Source organism: Salmo salar, chromosome 01 (genome assembly GCF_965601325.2).
Source record: "Salmo salar chromosome 01, fSalSal1, whole genome shotgun sequence".
NCBI lineage: Eukaryota > Metazoa > Chordata > Actinopteri > Salmoniformes > Salmonidae > Salmo > Salmo salar.
This window is the reverse complement of record NC_138291.1, coordinates 139,110,254-139,132,756: the sequence shown is the minus strand read 5'-3', so window position 1 is coordinate 139,132,756 and position 22,503 is coordinate 139,110,254. Positions and strand designations below refer to the sequence as shown.

Here is a 22,503-nt window from a genome sequence, read left to right as displayed (position 1 = left end):
CCCTTGTAAGAGGTCATTTGCCATAGTAGAGAGGTCAGGGCGGTTTTTCTAGTATTCTATTTCTATGTTTTGTTTTCCAGGTTTTGGCCGGGTATGGTTTCCAATCAGAGGCAGGTGTCTTTCATTGTCTCTGATTGGAAGCCATACTTAGGCAGCCTGTTTTCCTTTGGGGTTTGTGGGTAGTTGTTTTCCGTTTTGTCTACGTACCTGACGGAACTGTTGGCTGTCGTTTTGTTATTTTGTTGAAGTGTTATCATAAATAAAATAAATATGAGCACTTTACACGCTGCGCCTTGGTCCCCTTTCAACGACCCCTGTGACACATAGTGTGGAAATGTATACAGTTGAAGTCGGAAGTTTACATACACCTTAGCCAAATACATTTACATTCAGTTTTTCACAATTCCTGACATTTAATCCTAGTAAAAATTCCCTGTCTTGGGTCAGTTAGGATCACCACTTTATTTTAAGAATGTGAAATGTCAGAATAATAGTAGAGAGAATAATTTATTTCAGCTTTTATTTCTTTCATCACATTCCCAGTGGGCCAGAAGTTTACATACACTCAATTAATATTTGGTTGCATTGCATTGCAAAGCCTTTAAATTGTTTAACTTGGGTCAAACATTGTGGGTAGCTTTCCACAAGCTTCCCACAATAAGTTGGTCGAATGTTGACCCATTGCTCCTGACAGAGCTGGTGTAACTGAGTCAGGTTTGTAGGCCTCCTTGTTCGCACACAGTTTTTCAGTTCTGCCCACAAATTTTCTATGGGATTTATGTCAGGGCTTTGTGATGGCCACTCCAATAACTTGACTTTGTTGTCCTTAAGCCATTTTGCCACAACTTTGGTAGTATGCTTGGGGTCATTGTCCATTTGGAAGACCCATTTGCGACCAAGTTTTAACTTCCTGACTGATATCTTGAGATGTTGCTTCAATATATTCACATAATTTTCCTCCCTCATGATGCCATATATTTCTCCAAAAAGTACGATCTTTGTCCCCATGTGCAGTTGCAAACCGTAGTCTGGGTTTTTTGTGGCGGTTTTGGAGCAGTGGCCTCTTCCTTGCTGAGCAGCCTTTCAGGTTATCTCGATATTGGACTCGTTTTACTGTGGATATAGATACTTTTGTACCTCTTTCCTCCAGCATCTTCACAGGTCCTTTGCTGTTGTTCTGAGATTGATTTGCACTTTTCGCACCAAAGTACGTTCATCTCTAGAAGACAGAACGCGCCTCCTTCCTGAGCGGTATGACGGCTGTGTGGTCCCATGGTGTTTACACTTGCCTACTATTGTTTGTACAGATGAACATGGTACCATCAGCATTTGGAAATTGCTCCCAAGGATGAACCAGACTTGTGGAGGTCTACAATTATTTTTCTGAGGTCTTGGCTGATTTCTTTTGATTTTCCCATGATGTCAAGCAAAGAGGCATTGAGTTTGAAGGTAGGCCTTGCAATACATCTGCAGGTACACCTTCAATTGACTCAAATGATATCAATTAGCCTATCAGAAACTTCTAAAGCCATGACATAATTCTCTGGAATTTTCCAAGTTGCATGTAAACTTCTGACCCACTGGAATTGTGATACGGTGAATTATAAGTGAAATAATCTGTCTGTAAACAATTGTTGGAAGAATGACTTGTGTCATGCACAAAGTAGATGTCCTAACCGACTTGCCAAAACTATAGTTTGTTAACTAGAAATTTGTGTAGTGGTTGAAAAACATGTTTTAATGACTCCAACCTAAGTGTATGTAAACTTCCGACTTCAACTGTATAAAACACAGGCAAATCACATTTTTGACTGCACTGGGCCTTTAAATTATTAAGACGCATCCCACGTGTTTTACATTGAACCAAGATTCGTTTGGACCACTAAACTGAGGGACCAACCCCCTCATCGACCAAATAAAACCTCAGCCTCTCCCTCCTAATGTAGGGTTGTTGTGTCATTTGCACAGGTTGACCTGAAGGATGTTTTGAATAAAACCCAATGTAAAAATCCCTCCACTTGTTGTCCATGTTGTGTTGCTCACCAGCATGGGGACGTATAACTAACCGAAGATAGACAACAGCCTGCCAATTCTAATGGGAGCAAATTAATCAAAGTGGGCAGCACAAGCAAGGAGATGGGCAGAGCCAAACACGAGCTAGCGAGAGCCCTTTGGCGCCTTCTAGCATGTATTTCCGTTTGGGAACACCTACCCTGTGAAGTGTGTGTGCAATAACTCAATTCACCCTTGCACTCCTTCTAAACAACGCAATTTTGTAAAACTTTGGCAAAGGGTCGAGTCTACAAAACTTAGTCAACTCTGTTTGTAACATGAAAAATAAATTAAAATAGATATAATAAAAATAGATCGTAATAATATATACTAGGGTATATATATCCTATGTCTATAACAGTGTTGTAAACACATAGACATGCCAGCAGTAAGCACAAACTGACTTATGTGCTAGTAAAGCTTAAAATAAACTTAATGCTGAGTGACAAATGTCTCTTCACATACTGTTGATCTTGTTAGCAAAGTCACAGAAACTCCTGTAGTAAGTATGTAGGCCGTACAAGGTTTAAAATTACTGTACGGTCTGTTCTTCACTTCAGCCTGGCATGTATTTACATTAGGACCAGCTAGACATACCAAATACAGTACACAGAAACGTCACTAACAATTACATTTTAAATGAATTTCCTGCATTTTAAAGGCCCAATGCAGCTGTTGTTATCTATAAATCTAATCATTTCTGGGTAATAATTAAAGATGCCATATGCAGAAATCGCTCTGGCCATTTCCTGGTTGTTAAAATTCATTTCACAGTTTGCCTAATTTCAGTTTATGTGACAAAACAAGTATAGCGTAGAGAATCATTGTTTCATTTAAACCTCTGTGAAATATACGTTCCATAACCAAAAATATATTTTTTGCTTTTTGAAGCTGGTGTTCAAAACCGAAATTAAAAGACGCAAAAACTAAAGTTAACGGAAAGCATAGAAATAGCTCATACAGAACAGAGCTACCACTTCTTAGACTTGCTTTCAATGAGAATGACCAACATTTCTGTGAATTAGGCACGATCGCCCCAAAAAGTTACATATACTGCTCAAAAAAATAAAGGGAACACTTAAACAACACATCCTAGATCTGAATGAAAGAAATAATCTTATTAAATATTTTTGTCTTTACATAGTTGAATGTGCTGACAACAAAATCACACAAAAATAATCAATGGAAATCCAATTTATCAACCCATGGAGGTCTGGATTTGGAGTCACACTCAAAATTAAAGTGGAAAACCACACTACAGGCTGATCCAACTTTGATGTAATGTCCTTAAAACAAGTCAAAATGAGGCTCAGTAGTGGGTGTGGCCTCCACGTGTCTGTATGACCTCCCTACAACGCTGGGCATGCTCCTGATGAGGTGGCGGATGGTCTCCTGAGGGATCTCCTCCCAGACCTGGACTAAAGCATCCGCCAACTCCTGGACAGTCTGTGGTGCAACGTGACGTTGGTGGATGGAGCGAGACATGATGTCCCAGATGTGCTCAATTGGATTCAGGTCTGGGGAACGGGCGGGCCAGTCCATAGCATCAATGCCTTCCTCTTGCAGGAACTGCTGACACATTCCAGCCACATGAGGTCTAGCATTGTCTTGCATTAGGAGGAACCCAGGGCCAACCGCACCAGCATATGGTCTCACAAGAGGTCTGAGGATCTCATCTCGGTACCTAATGGCAGTCAGGCTACCTCTGGCGAGCACATGGAGGGCTGTGCGGCCCCCCAAAGAAATGCCACCCCACACCATGACTGACCCACCGCCAAACCGGTCATGCTGGAGGATGTTGCAGGCAGCAGGACGTTCTCCACGGTGTCTCCAGACTCCGTCACGTCTGTCACGTGCTCAGTGTGAACCTGCTTTCATCTGTGAAGAGCACAGGGCGCCAGTGGCGAATTTGCCAATCTTGGTGTTCTCTGGCAAATGCCAAACGTCCTGCACGGTGTTGGGCTGTAAGCACAACCCCCACCTGTGGACGTCGGGCCCTCATACCACCCTCATGGAGTCTGTTTCTGACCGTTTGAGCAGACACATGCACATTTGTGGCCTGCTGGAGGTCATTTTGCAGGGCTCTGGCAGTGCTTCTCCTGCTCCTCCTTGCACAAAGGCGGAGGTAGCGGACCTGCTGCTGGGTTGTTGCCCTCCTATGGCCTTCTCCACGTCTCCTGATGTACTGGCCTGTCTCCTGGTAGCGCCTCCATGCTCTGGACACTACGCTGACAGACACAGCAAACCTTCTTGCCACAGCTCACATTGATGTGCCATCCTGGATGAGCTGCACTACCTGAGCCCCTTGTTAGGGTTATAGACTCCGTCTCATGCTACCACTAGAGTGAAAGCACCGCCAGCATTCAAAAGTGACCAAAACATCAGCCAGGAGGCATAGGAACTGAGAAGTGGTCTGTGGTCCCCACCTGAAGAACCACTCCTTTATTGGGGGTGTCTTGCTAATTGCCTATAATTTCCACCTGTTGTCTATTCCATTTGCACATCAGCATGTGAAATTTATTATCAATCAGTGTTGCTTCCTAAGTGGACAGTTTGATTTACTTGTAGTTACATTGTGTTGTTTAAGTGTTCCCTTTATTTTTTTGAGCAGTGTATTACAGCCTTACTGTAATGGTTTCCATTAAAGTGGTCATAGAGAAACAGTTTTTAGCAAAAACCTATTTGTCGCTAGGACTATCTTGGAGTGGTCTGAGTGTCGAGGGGAAGGGCACCAAAGAGTAGCTCAATCCACCAGAGATGAAGGACCTAATGGGGAGGAATATGTATTCTAACCTGAAAACGAGCCGTTACTGGAAGAGGTTTGGAACTGGTCTGTTAACTGATACTACAACTCATGCAAAACATGCTGATTAAAACATCCTGTGTTGATTGTATTTTCAACCAGCAGCCATTGGGGAAATAACAGCTGAAAGGATTTTATACTGAATTTTGACTGCACTTGGCCTTTAACAAGGTTTAGCCATTACTCATGGCCTCTGGAAGGCTTGTAGAAAACATAGTAAAAGATGGTGTAGCGGTCTTAAGGACAATATAGTTAATACAATGGGTGTGACAATGTTTAAAAATACAATCTGCCTCAAAGCATGTTTTGGTCAAACGTAAAGAAACGATTTGGTTGGCTTGCCACTTTGTATACAAAAGATTAAAAACTTGTAGGCTATTGAAAGATGGTCAATATTCTCAAAGTGAAAACAAATCTTATACCAATCTGTGTAAGCTTTTACCCATAAGGCCCAGGCATAAAAGCCTTTGTAAGGCTTGTCTGAGCCAGAACTGCCAATTAGGGGCAAGAGCCCATCTTGTTTCTGTAGGGTGAAGCAGCTTGATGTACAAGTACACCCACTGGATAGGGTCTCACCCCCCCCCACCCAAAATCCATCTTAATGCCTAGTAGAGGCATCAGTTCTCATTCACTACTGTGCATCAAACCCCACAACCTTTAAAGGTGCTACACAGAATCTTTAGAATTTTTGCCAATTTTCTGAGAAGGTCCATAATATCTGCAGTAATAGCAGAATAAATCAAAATTCCTGACCTGCCAGTGTTGTGATTAGTCTAATGATGTCGCCTGCCGGAATGGCATCTGTCAAAAATGGGGAAGCGGTTTTGGCTGCGTTATGTAGTGGCTATTGGGTCAAGATGACCTGTCACTTCCTGGTGGCCAAAATTCACTGGTCGCTCAATTTCATTTTGTGAAAAATAAACAAGCACTTAAGTGTACCATCCCAAAAAAATTAAAAAATAACATAAATAGTATAACAAAATAAATAGTTCAAGAGTCTCAAGCAGGAGTGCCATGTTACAGGGAAGTGGGATGCAGGGGAGATTTGTTTTGAACAGCCTAGTGCTGTTGAAATTCACCTAGCTTCCACATGACATGTTTGTGTTTGAGAGTCATCCTTCATTGACGGTCATAATAGCTGCTACAGAGTGCCAACATTGAAAAATTAGCACTACATCATAAGAGAATCTAGTCGATTAGGACGACAAAGCAATTTAAAAAGTTTATTTTGTTCATATGTACAAAACAGGTGTAAAAGCAGAACTAGGAATATACACAGGTCACACCTGTAACATTCACTTGACACAACAGGCAGACACACAAAATAAAGTATAAAATAAATTCCCTAAATGTGTTTCTTTAAAACCCAAGCAGCAGGTTCTCATGCACCTTTCACAGATTTAGTTAAGGCAGCACTGTAATCCTGACCCTTTAGCCAGAACTTTCAAACATTCCTAAAACTAAGGTCTAGTGTACTAGAACACTAGACCAGTGGGTAGCTGGCTGCCGTGGCGATGCCACAGTGGTTCATCTTGTCTTTGGCAATGTAGACGTAGCCTTTGTCTCCCCACTTCTCGCTCCAGCTGAGGAAAAGACAAAACATGTTAGTCCCAGTCCTAATTAGTAGGAAATTATAGAGATTTACTGCTGCTTTAGAGAAATATATGACTTAGACCATAGTATCAGGACAAGACCAACACCGTATTCAAATAAAGGCAATGGTAATGTAGAGAGGCATATTACCCGATGAGGAAATTAACCAATCCCGTAGTGGTGACGTAACAAACAACAATCATCCTAGGAAGATACTATGTACTGTACCTGTTCTTGACAATCCAGAATTTCTTGCCATCTACATCCTCTCCTTCGAAACCGTATCCCACCACCAGAACACCATGGTCGAGCTGCTCACTGCTGCACTCCTTCTCATAATAGATGCCTACAGGGAGAGGACATAGTTAAATTAGTGGGCTAAGATGCTGGGTTTACCTCAGTATGTAAAACCACCTGATCTCAAAGCTAAAGGTAGTTAGGTAGCTATTTACTAGAGGGAAAAATTGAAATATTGGTAACAAATTTACTTCAAAGATGATACCATTTGTAAATCTTAGCTACAGTGTGAAAAGGACAGACCAGAACAAATCACTGCTACCCAAAAATAGGAGGTAGGGAATCCAATCCTTGCAAATATTCTAACACATAGTTTAACCTGTTATGGATAGGGGGCAGTATTTTCACGGCCGGATAAAAAACGTACCCGATTTAATCTGATTATTACTCCTGCCCAGAAACTAGAATATGCATATAATTATTAGCTTTGGATAGAAAACACTCCAAAGTTTCTAAAACTGTTTGAATGGTGTCTGAGTATAACAGAACTCTTTTGGCAGGCCAAAACCTGAGAAGATTCCTTACAGGAAGTGCCCTCTGTAGAAGGCCAAGGAATGGTCTCGCTCTTTATTGAAAACTGAGGATCTCTGCTGTAACGTGACACTTCCTACAGCTCCCATAGGCTCTCAGAAGGCAGCAAAACATTGAATGATGCCTTTGCAGGCCATGGCTGAAAAACAGTAGCGCATTTGGATAGTGGTTGATCTGAGAACAATGAGACTGGGTGCACGAGGAGACTCCATGTTTTTAGTTTCAGTCTTTGAACGAAAACAACAACTCCCGGTCGGAATATTATCGCTTTTTTACGAGAAAAATCACATAAAAATTGATTTTAAACAGCGTTTGACATGCTTTGAAGTACGGTAATGGAATATTTTGAAATTTTTTGTCACGAAATGCGTCGGGCGCGTCACCCTACGGATAGTGTCTTGAACGCACAACAAAACGCCGCTATTTGGATAGAACTATGGATTATTTGGAACCAAACCAACATTTGTTATTGAAGTAGAAGTCCCGGGAGTGCATTCTGACGAAGAACAGCAAAGGTAATCCAATTTTTCTTATAGTAAATCTGAGTTTGGTGAGTGCCAAACTTGGTGGGTGTCAAAATAGCTAGCCCGTGATGGCGAGCTATCTACTCAGAATATTGCAAAATGTGCTTTCACCGAAAAGCCATTTTAAAATTGGACATAGCGATTGCATAAAGGAGTTCTGTATCTATAATTCTTAAAATAATTTATGTTTTTTGTGAACGTTTATCGTGAGTAATTTAGTAAATTCACCGGAAGTGTTCGGTGGGAATGCTAGTTCTGAACGTCACATGCTAATGTAAAAAGCTGTTTTTTGATATAAATATGAACTTGACTGAACAAAACATGCATGTATTGTATAACATAATGTCCTAGGAGTGTCATCTGATGAAGATCAAAGGTTAGTGCTGCATTTAGCTGTGGTTTTGTTTTTTGTGACATTATATGCTAGCTTGAAAAAATGGGTGTCTGATTATTTCTGGCTGGGTACTCTGCTGACATAATCTAATGTTTTGCTTTCGCTGTAAAGCCTTTTTGAAAGCGGACAGTGTGGTTAGATAAAGGAGAGTCTTGTCTTTAAAATGGTGTAAAATAGTCATATGTTTGAAAAATTGAAGTTTTTGGATTTGAGGACTTTGTATTTCACGCCACGCCCATCATTGGATATTGGAGCAGGTGTTCCGCTAGCGGAACGTCTAGATGTAAGAGGTTTTAAGTTGCACCGCTAATTGCTACTCACCAGACTGGTAGAACTGGAAGGATTCGTGGCTGCCATCGATGGCGACAGAGACGGGGCCGACAGACGCCACAGCACTCATCAGAGCGTGCTCCTTGCCACTGGGGATGTCCACGAAGCCGGTTTCATTGACAGCACTGAACTCTGGTCGGTAGTGGCAAAGATCATCCTGAGTAACCAGATAAGACCAACGGCCATGATTAGTAAAAAACATACTCCAATTATTCAAGCAAGTCAGTCATCCTTGGAGACTGAAATCCCACTGTAATGAAGTGGAAAATGTAATTTATATTTAAGTTGAAAGTCATTCCAAAATAACAACCATAGGTGTTAGTGCTACAGCAAACTGCATTATCTGGGACCAGGCTAAAAGAACAGGGCCTTACTTTTAATAAATGCATCTCCATATGCTATTATTTTTTAATTCAGACTAATAGAACACAGGGCCTTACCTTGCCCACATAAGGGTAGGACGCCTCTGTGTCCAGGCCACCGTTGTCCTGTACATACTGGAACGCCCGGTCCATGAGACCTCCATTACAGCCCTCGTTGCCCTGGGGTCTGGAGCAGTCCATCAGGTTCTGTTCACTCAGAGACACCAGATTGCCAGTCTTCCTGAATTCCTGGCCCTCTATGGCCCCGGTGGAACTGAACGCCCAGCAAGACCCACATGAGCCCTGGGGGAAAGATTGTTAAACATCTTGTTACTTTTTCATGTCAGAACACACTGACATGTGCATATTAAACCAGTGTATGTAAGTAATAACTAGAGGTCTACCGATTATGATTTTTCAACGCTGATACCGATTGGAGGACCAAAAAAAGCCGATACCGATTAACTGGACGATTTAAAAAAATATATCTTTATAATAATGACAATTACAACAATACTGAATGAACACTTATTTTAACTTAATACAATCAAATCAATTTAGCCTCAAATAAATAATGAAACATGTTCAATTTGGTTTAAATAATGCAAAAACAAAGTGTTGGAGAAGTAAAAGTGCAATATGTGCCATGTAAGAAAGCTAATGTTTTAAGTTCCTTGCACAGAACATGAGAACATATGAAAGCTGGTGGTTCCTTTTAACATGAGTCGTCAATATTCCCAGGTAAGAAGTTTTAGGTTGTAGTTATTATAGGACTCTCTCTCTACGATTTGTATTTCATATACCTTTGCCTATTGGACGTTCTTATATGCACTTTAGTATTGCCAGTGTAACAGTATAGCTTCCGTCCCCCTCCTCGCTCCTACCCGGGCTCGAACCAGGAACACATCGACAACAGCCACCCTTGAAGCAGCGTTACCCATGTAGAGCAAGGGGAACAACTACTCCAAGTCTCAGAGCACGAAAGTGCTGTTTGAATGAATACTTTCGAGCCTTATGCTGCCTACCACCGCTCAGTCAGACTGCTCTATCAAAGACTTATTTCTGTATTTATTATAATTAAGAGCCTTAGGTCATTAATATGGTCGAATCTGCAAACTAACATCTCGAAAACAAAATGTTTTTCCTTTCAGTGAAATACAGAACCGTTCTGTATTTTATCTAACGGGTGGCATCCCTAAGTCTAAATATTCCTGTCACATTGCACAACTTTCAATGTTATGTCATAATTACGTAAAATTCTGGCAAATTATTTCGCAACGAGCCAGGCGGCCCAAACTGTTGCATTTACCCTGACTCTGCATGCAATGAACGCAAGAGAAGTGACAATTTCACCTGGTTAATATTGCCTGCTAACATAGATTTATTTTAGCTGAATATGCCAGTTTAAAAATATATACTTCTGTGTATTGATTTTAAGAAAGGCATTGATGTTTATGGTTAGGTACAGTCGTGCAACGATTGTGCTTTTGTTAACCTCTTACATCTAGATGTGCCGCTAGCGGAACGCCTTGCCAATATCCAATGATAGAGCGTGGCGCGAATTACAAACTCCTCAAATCCCAAAACTTCCATTTTCAAACATATGACTATTTTACACCATTTGAATGATAAGACTCTCCTTTATCTAACCACATTGTCCGATTTCAAAAAGGCTTTACAACGAAAGCAAAACATTAGATTATGTCAGGAGAGTACCCAGCCAGAAATAATCACACCCATTTTTCAAGCTAGCATATAATGTCACAAAAACCAAAACCACAGCTAAATGCAGCACTAACCTTTGATGATCTTCATCAGATGACACACCTAGGACATTATGTTATACAATACATGCATGTTTTGTTCAATCAAGTTCATATTTATATAAAAAAAACAGCTTTTTACATTATGCTAGTTCTGAACGTCACATGCTACCCACCGAAAACATCCGGTGAATTTACTAAATTACTCATGATAAACGTACACAAAAAACATAACAATTATTTTAAGAATTATAGATACAGAACTCCTTTATGCAATCGCGGTGTCCGATTTTAAAATAGCTTTTCGGTGAAAGCACATTTTGCAATATTCTGAGTAGATAGCCCGGCCATCATGGCTAGCTATTTTGACACCCACCAAGTTTGGCACTCACCAAACTCAGATTTACTATAAGAAAAATTGGATTACCTTTGCTGTTCTTCGTCAGAATGCACTACCAGGACTTCTACTTAAACATCCAATGTTGTTTTGGTTCCAAATAGCTGCGTTTTGTTCTTGCGTTCAAGACACTATCCGAAGGGTGACGCGCCAGCGCATATCGTGACACAAAATGTCAAAATACTCCATTACCGTACTTCGAAGCATGTCAAACGCTGTTTAACCTCTGGGCTAGGCGGGACGAATTCGTCCCACCTAAGCAACAGCCAGTGTAATCCAGTGGCGCGATTTTCAAATACCTTAAAAATCCTATTACTTCAATTTCTCAAACATATGACTATTTTACAGCTATTTAAAGACAAGACTCTAATCTAACCACACTGTCCGATTTCAAAAAGGCTTTACAGCGAAAGCAAAACATTAGATTATGTCAGCAGAGTACCCAGCCAGAAATAATCAGACACCCATTTTTCAAGCTAGCATATAATGTCACAAAAACCCAGAAGACAGCTAAATGCAGCACTAACCTTTGATGATCTTCATCAGATGACAACCCTAGGACATTATGTTATACAATACATGCATGTCTGTTCAATCAAGTTCATATTTATATCAAAAAACAGCTTTTTACATTAGCATGTGACGTTCAGAACTAGCATACACCCCGCAAACTTCCGGGGAATTTACTAACAATTTACTCACGATAAACGTTCACAAAAAGCATAACAATTATTTTAAGAATTATAGATACAGAACTCCTCTATGCACTCGATATGTCCGATTTTAAAATAGCTTTTTGGTGAAAGCACATTTTGCAATATTCTAAGTACATAGCCCAGTCATCACGGGCTAGCTATTTAGACACCCGGCAAGTTTAGCCTTCACCAAAATCAGATTTACTATAACAAAAATGTTATTACCTTTGTCGTCTTCGTCAGAATACACTCCCAGGACTTCTACTTCAATAACAAATGTTGGTTTGGTCCCAAATAATCCATCGTTATATCCAAATAGCGGCGTTTTGTTTGTGCGTTCCAGACACTATCCTAAAGGGTAAATCAGGGTTACGAGCATGGCGCAATTCGTGACAAAAAAATGTCTAAATATTCCATTACCGTACTTCGAAGCATGTCAACCGCTGTTTAAAATCAATTTTTATGCAATTTCTCGTAAAAATGCGATAATATTCCGACCGGGAATCTCCTTTTCGGTAAACAGAGGAAAAAACACAAAGACGGGGGCGGCCAGTGCACGCGCCTAAGCCCACTGTCCCTTGATCGGCCACTTGAGAAAGGCGATAATGCGTTTCAGCCTGGGGCTGGAATGACGACATTCAGGTTTTTCCCGGGCTCTGAGAGCCTATTGGAGCCGTGGGAAGTGTCACGTTACCGCAGAGATCCGGGAAGTTTTGGAAAGATATCAAAGAAAGACAATAAATGGTCAGACAGGCCACTTCCTGTAAAGGAATCTCTCAGGTTGACCTGCCATTTGAGTTCTGTTATACACAGACACCATTCAAACAGTTTTAGAAACTTTCGAGTGTTTTCTATCCAAAGCCAATAATTATATGCATATTCTAGTTACTGGGCAGGAGTAGTAACCAGATTAAATCGGGTACGTTTTTTATCCAGCCATGTCAATACTGCCCCCTACCCTCAACAGGTTAAAATACATTTTTATGCGCTTTTTCTCGTAAAATAGCGATAATATTCCAACCGGGAGACCTTGTTTTCGTTCAAACACTGAAAATAGAAAATGGAGTCTTCACATGCATGTGCGGCCCCATGTCATTGTTCTCAGAATGACCACTTTCCAAAAGCCCTACTGTTTTTCGCCCAGGGACTGCAGAGTCATCATTCCCGGTTCTGGCGCCTTCTGAGAGCCTATGGGAGCCTTAGAAAATGTCACGTTACAGCAGAGATCCTCCATTTTCGATAAAGAGGCTATAGAAGGCCAAGAAATGGTCAGAGAGGGCACTTCCTGTATGGAATCTTCTCAGGTTTTGGCCTGCCATATGAGTTCTGTTATACTCACAGACACCATTCAAACAGTTTTAAAAACTTTCGGGTGTTTTCTATCCAAAGCAAACAATTAAAAGCATATTCTAGTTTTTGGGCAGGAGTAATAACCAGATTAAATCGAGTACGTTTTTTATCCGGCCGTGAAAATACTGCCCCCTATCCTAAACAGGTTAAATCATCCCCCGTTTGGTGAAGTCCGCTGTCTTTGTTAGGAAGAAATAGTCTTCAGAGTTCGCAACGAGCCAGGCGGCCCAAACTGCTGCATTTACCCTGACTCTGTTGCAAGAGAAGTGACACATTTTCCCTAGTTAAAATAAATTCATGTTAGCAGGCAATATTAACTAAATATGCAGGTTTAACCTGTTATGGCTAGGGGGCAGTATTTTCACGGCTGGATAAAAAACGTACCCGATTTAATCTGGTTACCACTCCTACCCAGTAACTAGAATATGCATATACTTATTACATATGGATAGAAACCACCCTAAAGTTTCTAAAACTGTTTGAATGGTGTCTGAGTATAACAGAACTCATTTGGCAGACAAGGTGTCGTTCTTCTTGTCTCTGTTTATTGAAGAGTGAGGATCTTAGCTGTCCCGTGACACTTCCTACGGCTGCCATAGGGTCTCAGAAGGCGGTAAAAAGCTGAATCGTGGCTTTGCAGGCTCTGGCTGAAAAAAAGTAGCGCGTTTGGATAGTGGCTGGTTACAGTACTGTGAGACTCAGGCTCGTGCCCGTGTCGACCGAAAGCTTCGTTTACTTTCCTCTGTTTAGCTAAAAAGGAGATTCCCGGTCGGAATATTATTGCTTTTTTACAAGAAAAATTGCATAAAAATGGATTTTAAACAGCGGTTGACATGCTTCGAAGTACGGTAATGGAATATTTAGATTTTTTTTGTCACGAATTGCGCCATGCGCGCGACCCTGATTTACCATTTCAGATAGTGTCTGGGACGCACGAACAAAACGGCGCTATTCGGATATAACGATGGATTATTTTGGACCAAACCAACATTTGTTATTGAAGTAGCAGTCCTGGGAGTGCATTCTGACGAAGACAACAAAAGGTAATCAATCTTTTATAATAGTAAATCTGATTTTGGTGAGTGCTAAACTTGCCGGGTGTCTAAATAGCTAGCCCGTGATGCCTGGGCTATGTACTTAGAATATTGAAAAATGTGCTTTCACCAAAAAGCTATTTTAAAATCGGACATATCGAGTGCATAGAGGAGTTCTGTATCTATAATTCTTAAAATAATTGTTATGCTTTTTGTGAACGTTTATTGTGAGTAATTTAGTAAATTCCCCGGAAGTTTGCGGGGGGGTATGCTAGTTCTGAACGTCACATGCTAATGTAAAAAGCTGTTTTTTGATATAAATATGAACTTGATTGAACAAAACATGCATGTATTGTATAACATAATGTCCTAGGGTTGTCATCTGATGAAGATCAAAGGTTAGTGCTGCATTTAGCTGTCTTCTGGGTTTTTGTGAAATTATATGCTAGCTTGAAAAATGGGTGTCTGATTATTTCTGGCTTGGTACTCTGCTGACATAATCTAATGTTTTGCTTTCGTTGTAAAGCCTTTTTGAAATCGGACAGTGTGGTTAGATTAACGAGAGTCTTGTCTTTAAAATGCTGTGAAATAGTCATATGTTTGAAAAATTGAAGTTTTTGTATTTGAGGAATTTGTAATTCGCGCCACGCCCATCATTGGATATTGGAGCAGGTGTTCCGCTAGCGGAACGTCTAGATGTAAGAGGTTAAATTATATACTTGTGTATTGATTTTAAGAAAGGCTGATGTTTGATGTTCATGGTTAGGTACACGTTAGAGCAATGTGTACCTAAGCGATTATATGCAACACAGGACAGGCTAGATGAACTAGTAATATCAACCATGTGTAGTTAACTAGTGATTATGATTGATTTTCATAAGATAAGTTTAAAGCTAGCTAGCAACTTACCTTGGCTTCTTACTGCATTTACGTAACAGGCAGGCTCCTCGTGGAGTGCAATGTAAAGCAGGTGGTTAGAGCGTTGGACTAGTTAACCGTAAGGTTGCAAGGTTCTGCCCCTGAACAAGGCAGTTAACCCACCGTTCCTAGGCCTTCATTGAAAATGAGAATGTTCTTAACCGACTTGCCTAGTTAAATAAAGGTGTAAAGTAAAATTTTTTTTTTAAAAAGCCGTCCAAAAATATCGATTTCCGTTATGAAAATTTGAAATGGGCCGTAATTACGTCGGCAAACCTCTAGTATTATCTATGTAATAAACCACTTGCATACACAATTTGCCACACTAAATTAACCTCCATCAACAGCAGGTGCATTTCAAGAGCGGCAAATTTGAATCCAAATAAATGTCAAAATTCAAATTTTTCAAACACACAACTATTTTACACCCTTTGAAAGATAAACATCTCCTTAATCTAACCACGTTTTACGATTTCAAAAAGGTTTTACGGCGAAAGCATAAATTTAGAGTATGTTAGGACAGTACATTTACAAGAGTTGTGTGTAATGTTTTGTCAATTCAAAGACAGGGTCACCAAAACCATAAAACCAGCTAAAATGATGCACTAACCTTTTACAATCTCCATCAGATGACACTCCTAGGACATTATGTTAGACAATGCATGCATTTTTAGTTCTATCAAGTTCATATTTATATCCAAAAACAGCGTTTTACTATGGCATTGATGTTGAGGAAATCGTTTCCCTCCAATAACCGGCAGTCAAGTCAGCGCCACAAATTAAATAATTAAAATTAGAAAACATTGGTAAAATATTATATTGTCATTTAAAGAATTATAGATTTACATCTCTTGAACGCAATCAACTTGCCAGATTTAAAAATAACCTTACTGGGAAATCACACTTTGCAATAATCTGAGCACTGCGCCCAGAAAAATACGCGTTGCGATACAGACTAGACGTCATGTTGGGGAGATCTAAAATCGAAAATACTATGTAAATAATCCATTACCTTTGATTCTCTTCATCAGATGTCACTTCCAGGTATCACAGGTCCATAACGAATGTAGTTTTGTTCAAAAAAGCTCATCATTTATGTCCAAAAATCTCCGTCTTGTTAGCACATGATCTAAGCCCGCCGGACTTCACTTCATGAACGAGGGGAAAAAATATATTTACGTTCGTTCAAACATGTCAAACGTTGTATAGCATAAATAATTAGGGCCTTTTTTAACCAGAACATGAATAATATTCAAGGTGGACGAATGCATACTCTTTTATAACGTATTGGAACGAGGGTACCCAACATGAACTCGCGCGCCAGGTGTCTAATGGGCCATCATCGTTCCATGGCTCTTGTTCGGTCAGATCTCCCTCCAGAAGACTCAAAACACTTTGTAAAGGCTGGTGACATCTAGTGGAAGCAATAGGAAGTGCCAAAATATTCCTCAGCCCCTGTGTTTTTCAATGGGATAGGTTTAAAGTCAATACAACACATCAGGTATCCACTTCCTGTCAGAAAATGTCTCAGGGTTTTGCCTGCCAAATGAGTTCTGTTATACTCACAGACACCATTCAAACAGTTTTAGAAACTTTAGAGTGTTTTCTATCCATATATAATAAGTATATGCATATTCTAGTTACTGGGTAGGATTAGTAACCAGATTAAGTCGGGTACATTTTTTTATCCAGACGTGCAAATGCTGCCCCCTAGCCCCAACAGGTTAAAGGCATGTCATAGGTAAGCATGCAAACAAGCCAGACATTTCCCTGGATGCAAGAAATCAGGAAAGTCTGCATTATGTGACACAGCAGTGTGTGTGGATATGAGTCATGACTCATGAGTGAGTCAGGTCTCACCTGGTCCTTGATGGGAGTGACATAGCCCTTCTCTCTCCAGTCCACAGCTTTAGGGGCCTGCAGGTAACTGGGTTCCATGAACGGAGAGCCATTGTACTTCCTCTCAGTCGTCTGCTTGTAGCCGTTCAGCTGCCTGAACTCTTCATTGGTCTAGGGAGGAAGAAATCCAGAAAAACGTGTTGAAATGTAGTGTCTCCCTGGCCAGATGTGTTTAATAACTTACTATCTGACTAACATGTAGGTTTAATGTCTTAGAACGGTTTTTTAAAAAGTTATCATTGAATGAGAAACATGGTGCGTTGTTAACCTCTTACATCTAGATGTTCCGCTAGCGGAACACCTGCTCCAATATCCAATGATGGGCGTGGCGCGAAATACAAATTCCTCTAAAATCCTATTACTTCAATTTTTCAAACATATGACTATTTCACAGCATTTTAAAGACAAGACTCTCGTTAATCTAACCACACTGTCTGATTTCAAAAATGCTTTACAGCGAAAGCAAAACATTACATTATGTCAGCAGAGTACCCAGCCAGAAATAATCAGACACCCATTTTTCAAGCTAGCATATAATGTCACAAACACCCAGAAGACAGCTAAATGCAGCACTAACCTTTGATGATCTTCATCAGATGACACACCTAGGACATTATGTTGTTATACAATACATGCATGTTTTGTTCAATCAAGTTCATATTTATATCAAAAAACTGCTTTTTACATTAGCCTGTGACGTTCAGAACTAGCATACTTACATACTAGCAAACTTCCGGGGAATTTACTAAATTACTCACGATAAACGTTCACAAAAAGCATAACAATTATTTTAAGAATTATAGATACAGAACTCCTCTATGCACTCGATATGTCCGATTTTAAAATAGCTTTTTGGTGAAAGCACATTTTGCAATATTCTAAGTACATAGCCCAGCCATCACGGGCTAGCTATTTAGACACCCGGCAAGTTTAGCCTTCACCAAAATCAGATTTACTATTACAAAAGTTTGATTACCTTTTGTTGTCTTCGTCAGAATGCACTCCCAGGACTGCTACTTCAATAACAAATGTTGGTTTGGTCCAAAATAATCCATCGTTATATCCGAATAGCGGCGTTTTGTTCGTGCGTTCCAGAAACTATCCAAAATGGTAAATCAGGGTCGTGCGCATGGCGCATTTCGTGACATTTTATTTATTTTTTTTAAATATTCCATTACCGTACTTCGAAGCATGTCAAGGGGAAAAAACAAAGACGGGGGCAGCCAGTGCACGCGCCTAAGCCCACAGTCCCTTGATCGGCCACTTGAGAAAGGCGATAATGTGTTTCAGCCTGGGGCTGGAATGACGACATTCAGGTTTTTCCCGGGCTCTGAGAGCCTATGGAAGACGTAGGAAGTGTCACGTTAGAGCAGAGATCCTTTGTAATGATAGAGATGGCAAAGAAGTTCAAGAAATGGTCAGACAGGGTACTTCCTGTACAGTATCTTCTCACGTTTTGGCCTGCCAAATGAGTTCTGTTATACTCACAGACACCATTCAAACAGTTTTAGAAACTTTGGAGTGTTTTCTATCCAAAGTTAATAATTATATGCATATTCTAGTTTCTGGGCAGGACTAATAATCAGATTAAAATCGGGTACGTTTTTTATCCAGCCGTGAAAATACTGCCCCCTAGCCATAACAGGTTAAAAAGTGAACACTTCTGTTCCCTTCTCAGGATCACTGTTCCTTCAGAACCTGATAGTGGAAGAAACCTAACCTGTGAGTGAATACATTCCTGCTTTAGTTGTCAACGCTGACACCTGTGTCGGTTTTCAAAGTGCCTGTGAAGTACTTCATACTGTAGGTGCTGTAGCCAATGCAGGGGCGGCAGGTAGCCTAGCGGTTAGTGTTGGGCCAGTAACCGAAAGGTTGCTAGATCGAATCCCTGAGCTGACAAGGTAAAAAAGATTCAGCATGGGACAAGACTTCTGAAATGTACCTCCTGCACCACCATTAAAATGTCTCAGCAATGGAGCTTGACTTGTGCAGGAGCTCACCAGAATTGATATTGGCTTGAATTCCTGCACCTCAGAATATTAGCTCAAAGTACTGCGGATTTCCTGCACCTTAATATAAACAGTACTGGCACTCAGAATGAGTACCGGTGCCCATTTAGTCTAAGTCAAGCACTGCTCAACAAGGTAGATCTTCATACCATGTCACCGAAGTGGTTCATGCCCAGAAGGTAGGAGTGTTTTCCCATAGAGTGGTCCAGGTTGTGCATCTCAATCTTCTTCAGGTTCTTTTCCCAAACGATCCTCCTCCAGCCCTCCTCCCTCTGTCACAATGAGTGAAAGTCAGAAAATACACAATCCATGCAATAATGTTATACGGAGTTAATTGTAATTTACAGCTACATGTATACAAGTGCACAAATTAGAGCCACTCGTTGGGAGCTACTGAGGGGTTCCTATGAGGATGTTCTCCCCTACTTGTGCTTAAACACCCACCTCATGGTAGTTCTTGCTGTGCCAGTTCTTCCACAAGTGCCAGTGGCCCTCTAACTGAGAGTCAAACATATGGGCCGCATACACAGCACTCATACAGAGCACCAACACTGCCAAGTAGAGCGACGTCATGGTCAAACAACTGAAGGGAGAGAGCAGAGCCATCAGTCAGCTTTGTATTCAGTGTAAAGAATCTATACGTTATAAAATGTTGAAACAATAGAGCTTCAACGTTATAGCCACTACCAGAAAAAAAAAACAGGCTGGGCAGCACCTACTACTGAAGAGTTGAGCTACAGCTATACATTTGGTCTCCCACCCAGGGTTTTAACCAAGCCCTGCTTAGCTTTGTTATGTCACTGACTACTACCAATGTGGTACAGTGAGAAGTCTCTTAACTTCAGATTCACTGTTGCTAGCAGAGTCATTCCAAAGGATAGGTTTAACAGAAACAATGAAATGTCACCATACTCTACATGTCAATGACACTATTCAGGCATATATAGGATTTGTGAAGGCATCAGCAGCTATTGTTACAAGTCAACCCAGGGGTCAACTAAAAATAGACATACACCTAGTTTCAAGCTTCGGTTGATTTCAAAAGTAATCTTAAATTAAGTAATGTGTTGGATTGACATCTCCCTCAACAAATATCCAAGTTAAAGGATAGGACTAAATCCAACTTCAGACCTATTCTTTAACTTTTGGTTGAGCTGGAGCTGTGAATCAAACATCATTAATATGTAGACAAGCTAAAAGTAACGCCAGACTAAATCAGTGGCACAAAATAAACAAATCCTTAAAATGTTAATAATTGGTTGCATTGACAACTAAACATTTATATTTGTGCAATACAGTAAATAGCCTAAAATTATGGCTCTTAAACTATTGTAATATTATTTATTCCACTAAAATGAAACAATGTGTTCAACTAAACACATCCAGTGCCACATTCGAGATTAGTCACTATAAAATGCCTTATTTCCAAAGCATATCGAAGTTTGTCACGTGCGCCGAAAACAAAAGGTGTATACTTTCCAGTGAAACGCTTACTTACAGGCTCTAACCAACAGTGCAAAAAAGGTGACAGCACCGAAGAAATGAATCATGCATTCAAGATAGCGTGCCAAGGTCGTACATCTGGAGATATTCACAATTGCTATAATAACCTACACATTCTCAAAATGGCATTGATCACTGGCACTAAGTTACGTAGTTAATGAAATCTCAACAGCAATTAAGGTCATGTGGTTGTGCTATTAGATGAAGCACAGTAATTAAATTGTTTATTTTTATGTTTGTTTAATGGTTGAAAGCGCAGTGTAAACACATTTAGATGAAAATTAATCCAAAAATCTAATGTTTTTTTCCTCCATAGAATTTGGGTTGTACTTTGACGGTTAAGAGCAGTGATAACACATTGAGGAATCAAAACGGTCTCTTTTTAAGTTGCTGAAAATGTCATTAAGTAACACCTCATCCAAATATTAGCCACATTTGTACATTGACATTTTTTACTGTTTCCCTATATCGTAACAACGATAACACTGGAGACATTTCGTATGTGAGAACTCAATATTCTAAAATTCTAGCGCAACAGTAAATTCAACTGAAGGAAAAAAAACATATGGAACGTTACTATCGTTATTCAAAATTATATCAAGTAATACTTTTCCAAATTATAACGTAATGTTGATATTCAAGGGAATGTTTGGTAACAGCCGGCAGCAATAACATCAGAAACTGTATCCTAATGCTGTTAGGCATTGTTGTATCAATCGAAGAGCAAATACCCCTGGTAAACGGCCATAACCCAAGAGGACCGCCCTAACACTGTACAAACATTATAGACCTAGCGCAATACTTACTTTTTCCGTCAATTTGCAGTAACAGTGTGTTGATATATGTTGTTGTTGTTGTTGTGTAAACCATGCCTACTAAACACAACACTTTATACAGCCAGCTATACTATATGTCCTGATAGTAAGAGAGGCTTGTGATTGGCTAAAAGGACCTCGATATCACACAGTGTATCTTGGGATTGGATGAAATAGGAATTAAAAAATCTCAGGTCCCGCCCCGAGTAAATATCCCAGCATGTGATTCCTGCCCAACTGACCGTCTTATCCTTCAGCTGAACTTGATAAAACACCTTTAGAAGTTGATTAGATTACTGGGAAACAAAGGGTAAAATTATACATTGTAACGTCGAATCAGTTTCCCTTAACATTCTTTCATATTCGGTTACTTTGTAACAGTTCTCTCCAGGGGCGAAAATCTGATATCAACTTTGGAGGGGACAATTACATGAAATTTTCTCAAGAGCAATTCCTGAGGGAGACACCAAAAGTAGTGCTGTAACACATAGCCTACATTGTAATATGGTAAATGTATATTGAGGAACCAAAGAAATAAGGTGTTTGCTGTACTCCTAACTACCGGTACCCAAAACTACACAACTAATCACAACAGCAATACCATTGCCTTTAACAAATCTTAGTTCAGTCACCAGTTTAAGATGAGAGTGGGGGTATCCATGGCATTTTCCAATTATGTTCCTATTTTACAAGTCAAAAAAATTGAGAACCTTTCATAATGTTGCCAAACAAAGACTCAACAAACTTACCTGAGACTCCCTGTCTCTGCCAGTCTGTCCCTGCATATCTGTCCCCAACTCTGCTGTCTGTGTGCCATCTGTTGCCTGCTCTGCCTAATGACATCATTGTGAAACATTTCCATTAGAATTTCATTTCTTTCTTATGAACATTTTTATCAACTAGTCTTTCAGATATTAGGCTACTAGGGTTCTTACTATGCATTTTGGTGTATTGAAAAAAACTCTGATGTCCGTCTTTTATTTTTCTGCCATTTTTCTACCTGGCTGGCTGGCTGGCTACACACACACACACAGTGTGTAGGTTATTTACAGTAGGAGATGGGCTTCTATCATCTTCTATCATTCTATTTGGGCTTCGATCTAAAAGGTAGCTAGCAAATGTGAAACGGATTAAAATGACAAGAGTTGACAGCTGTATGAGTTCACCATTTACACAACATATGCTGCAACCTTTTGTAATTTTAATAGTTTGTTTCATATTGGCTGGCTTCCAA

The 22,503-nt window shown here is 40.2% G+C and overlaps 1 protein-coding gene across 1 annotated transcript; it reads right to left on the bottom strand.

Moving 5' to 3' along the window:
* Positions 1-6,064: 6,064 nt before the first annotated feature.
* LOC106561955 (procathepsin L) lies at positions 6,065-21,411 on the bottom strand. Its single transcript, XM_045688694.2, has 8 exons — positions 21,261-21,411; positions 19,396-19,534; positions 19,101-19,223; positions 16,904-17,053; positions 8,965-9,189; positions 8,516-8,681; positions 6,677-6,794; positions 6,065-6,438 (listed from the first exon to the last, which is right to left on the bottom strand). The coding sequence occupies exons 2-8, from the start codon at positions 19,522-19,524 to the stop codon at positions 6,339-6,341; spliced, it is 1,011 nt and encodes a 336-aa protein (XP_045544650.1). The 5' UTR covers positions 19,525-19,534; positions 21,261-21,411; the 3' UTR covers positions 6,065-6,338.
* Between the last annotated feature and the right edge of the window lie 1,092 nt (positions 21,412-22,503).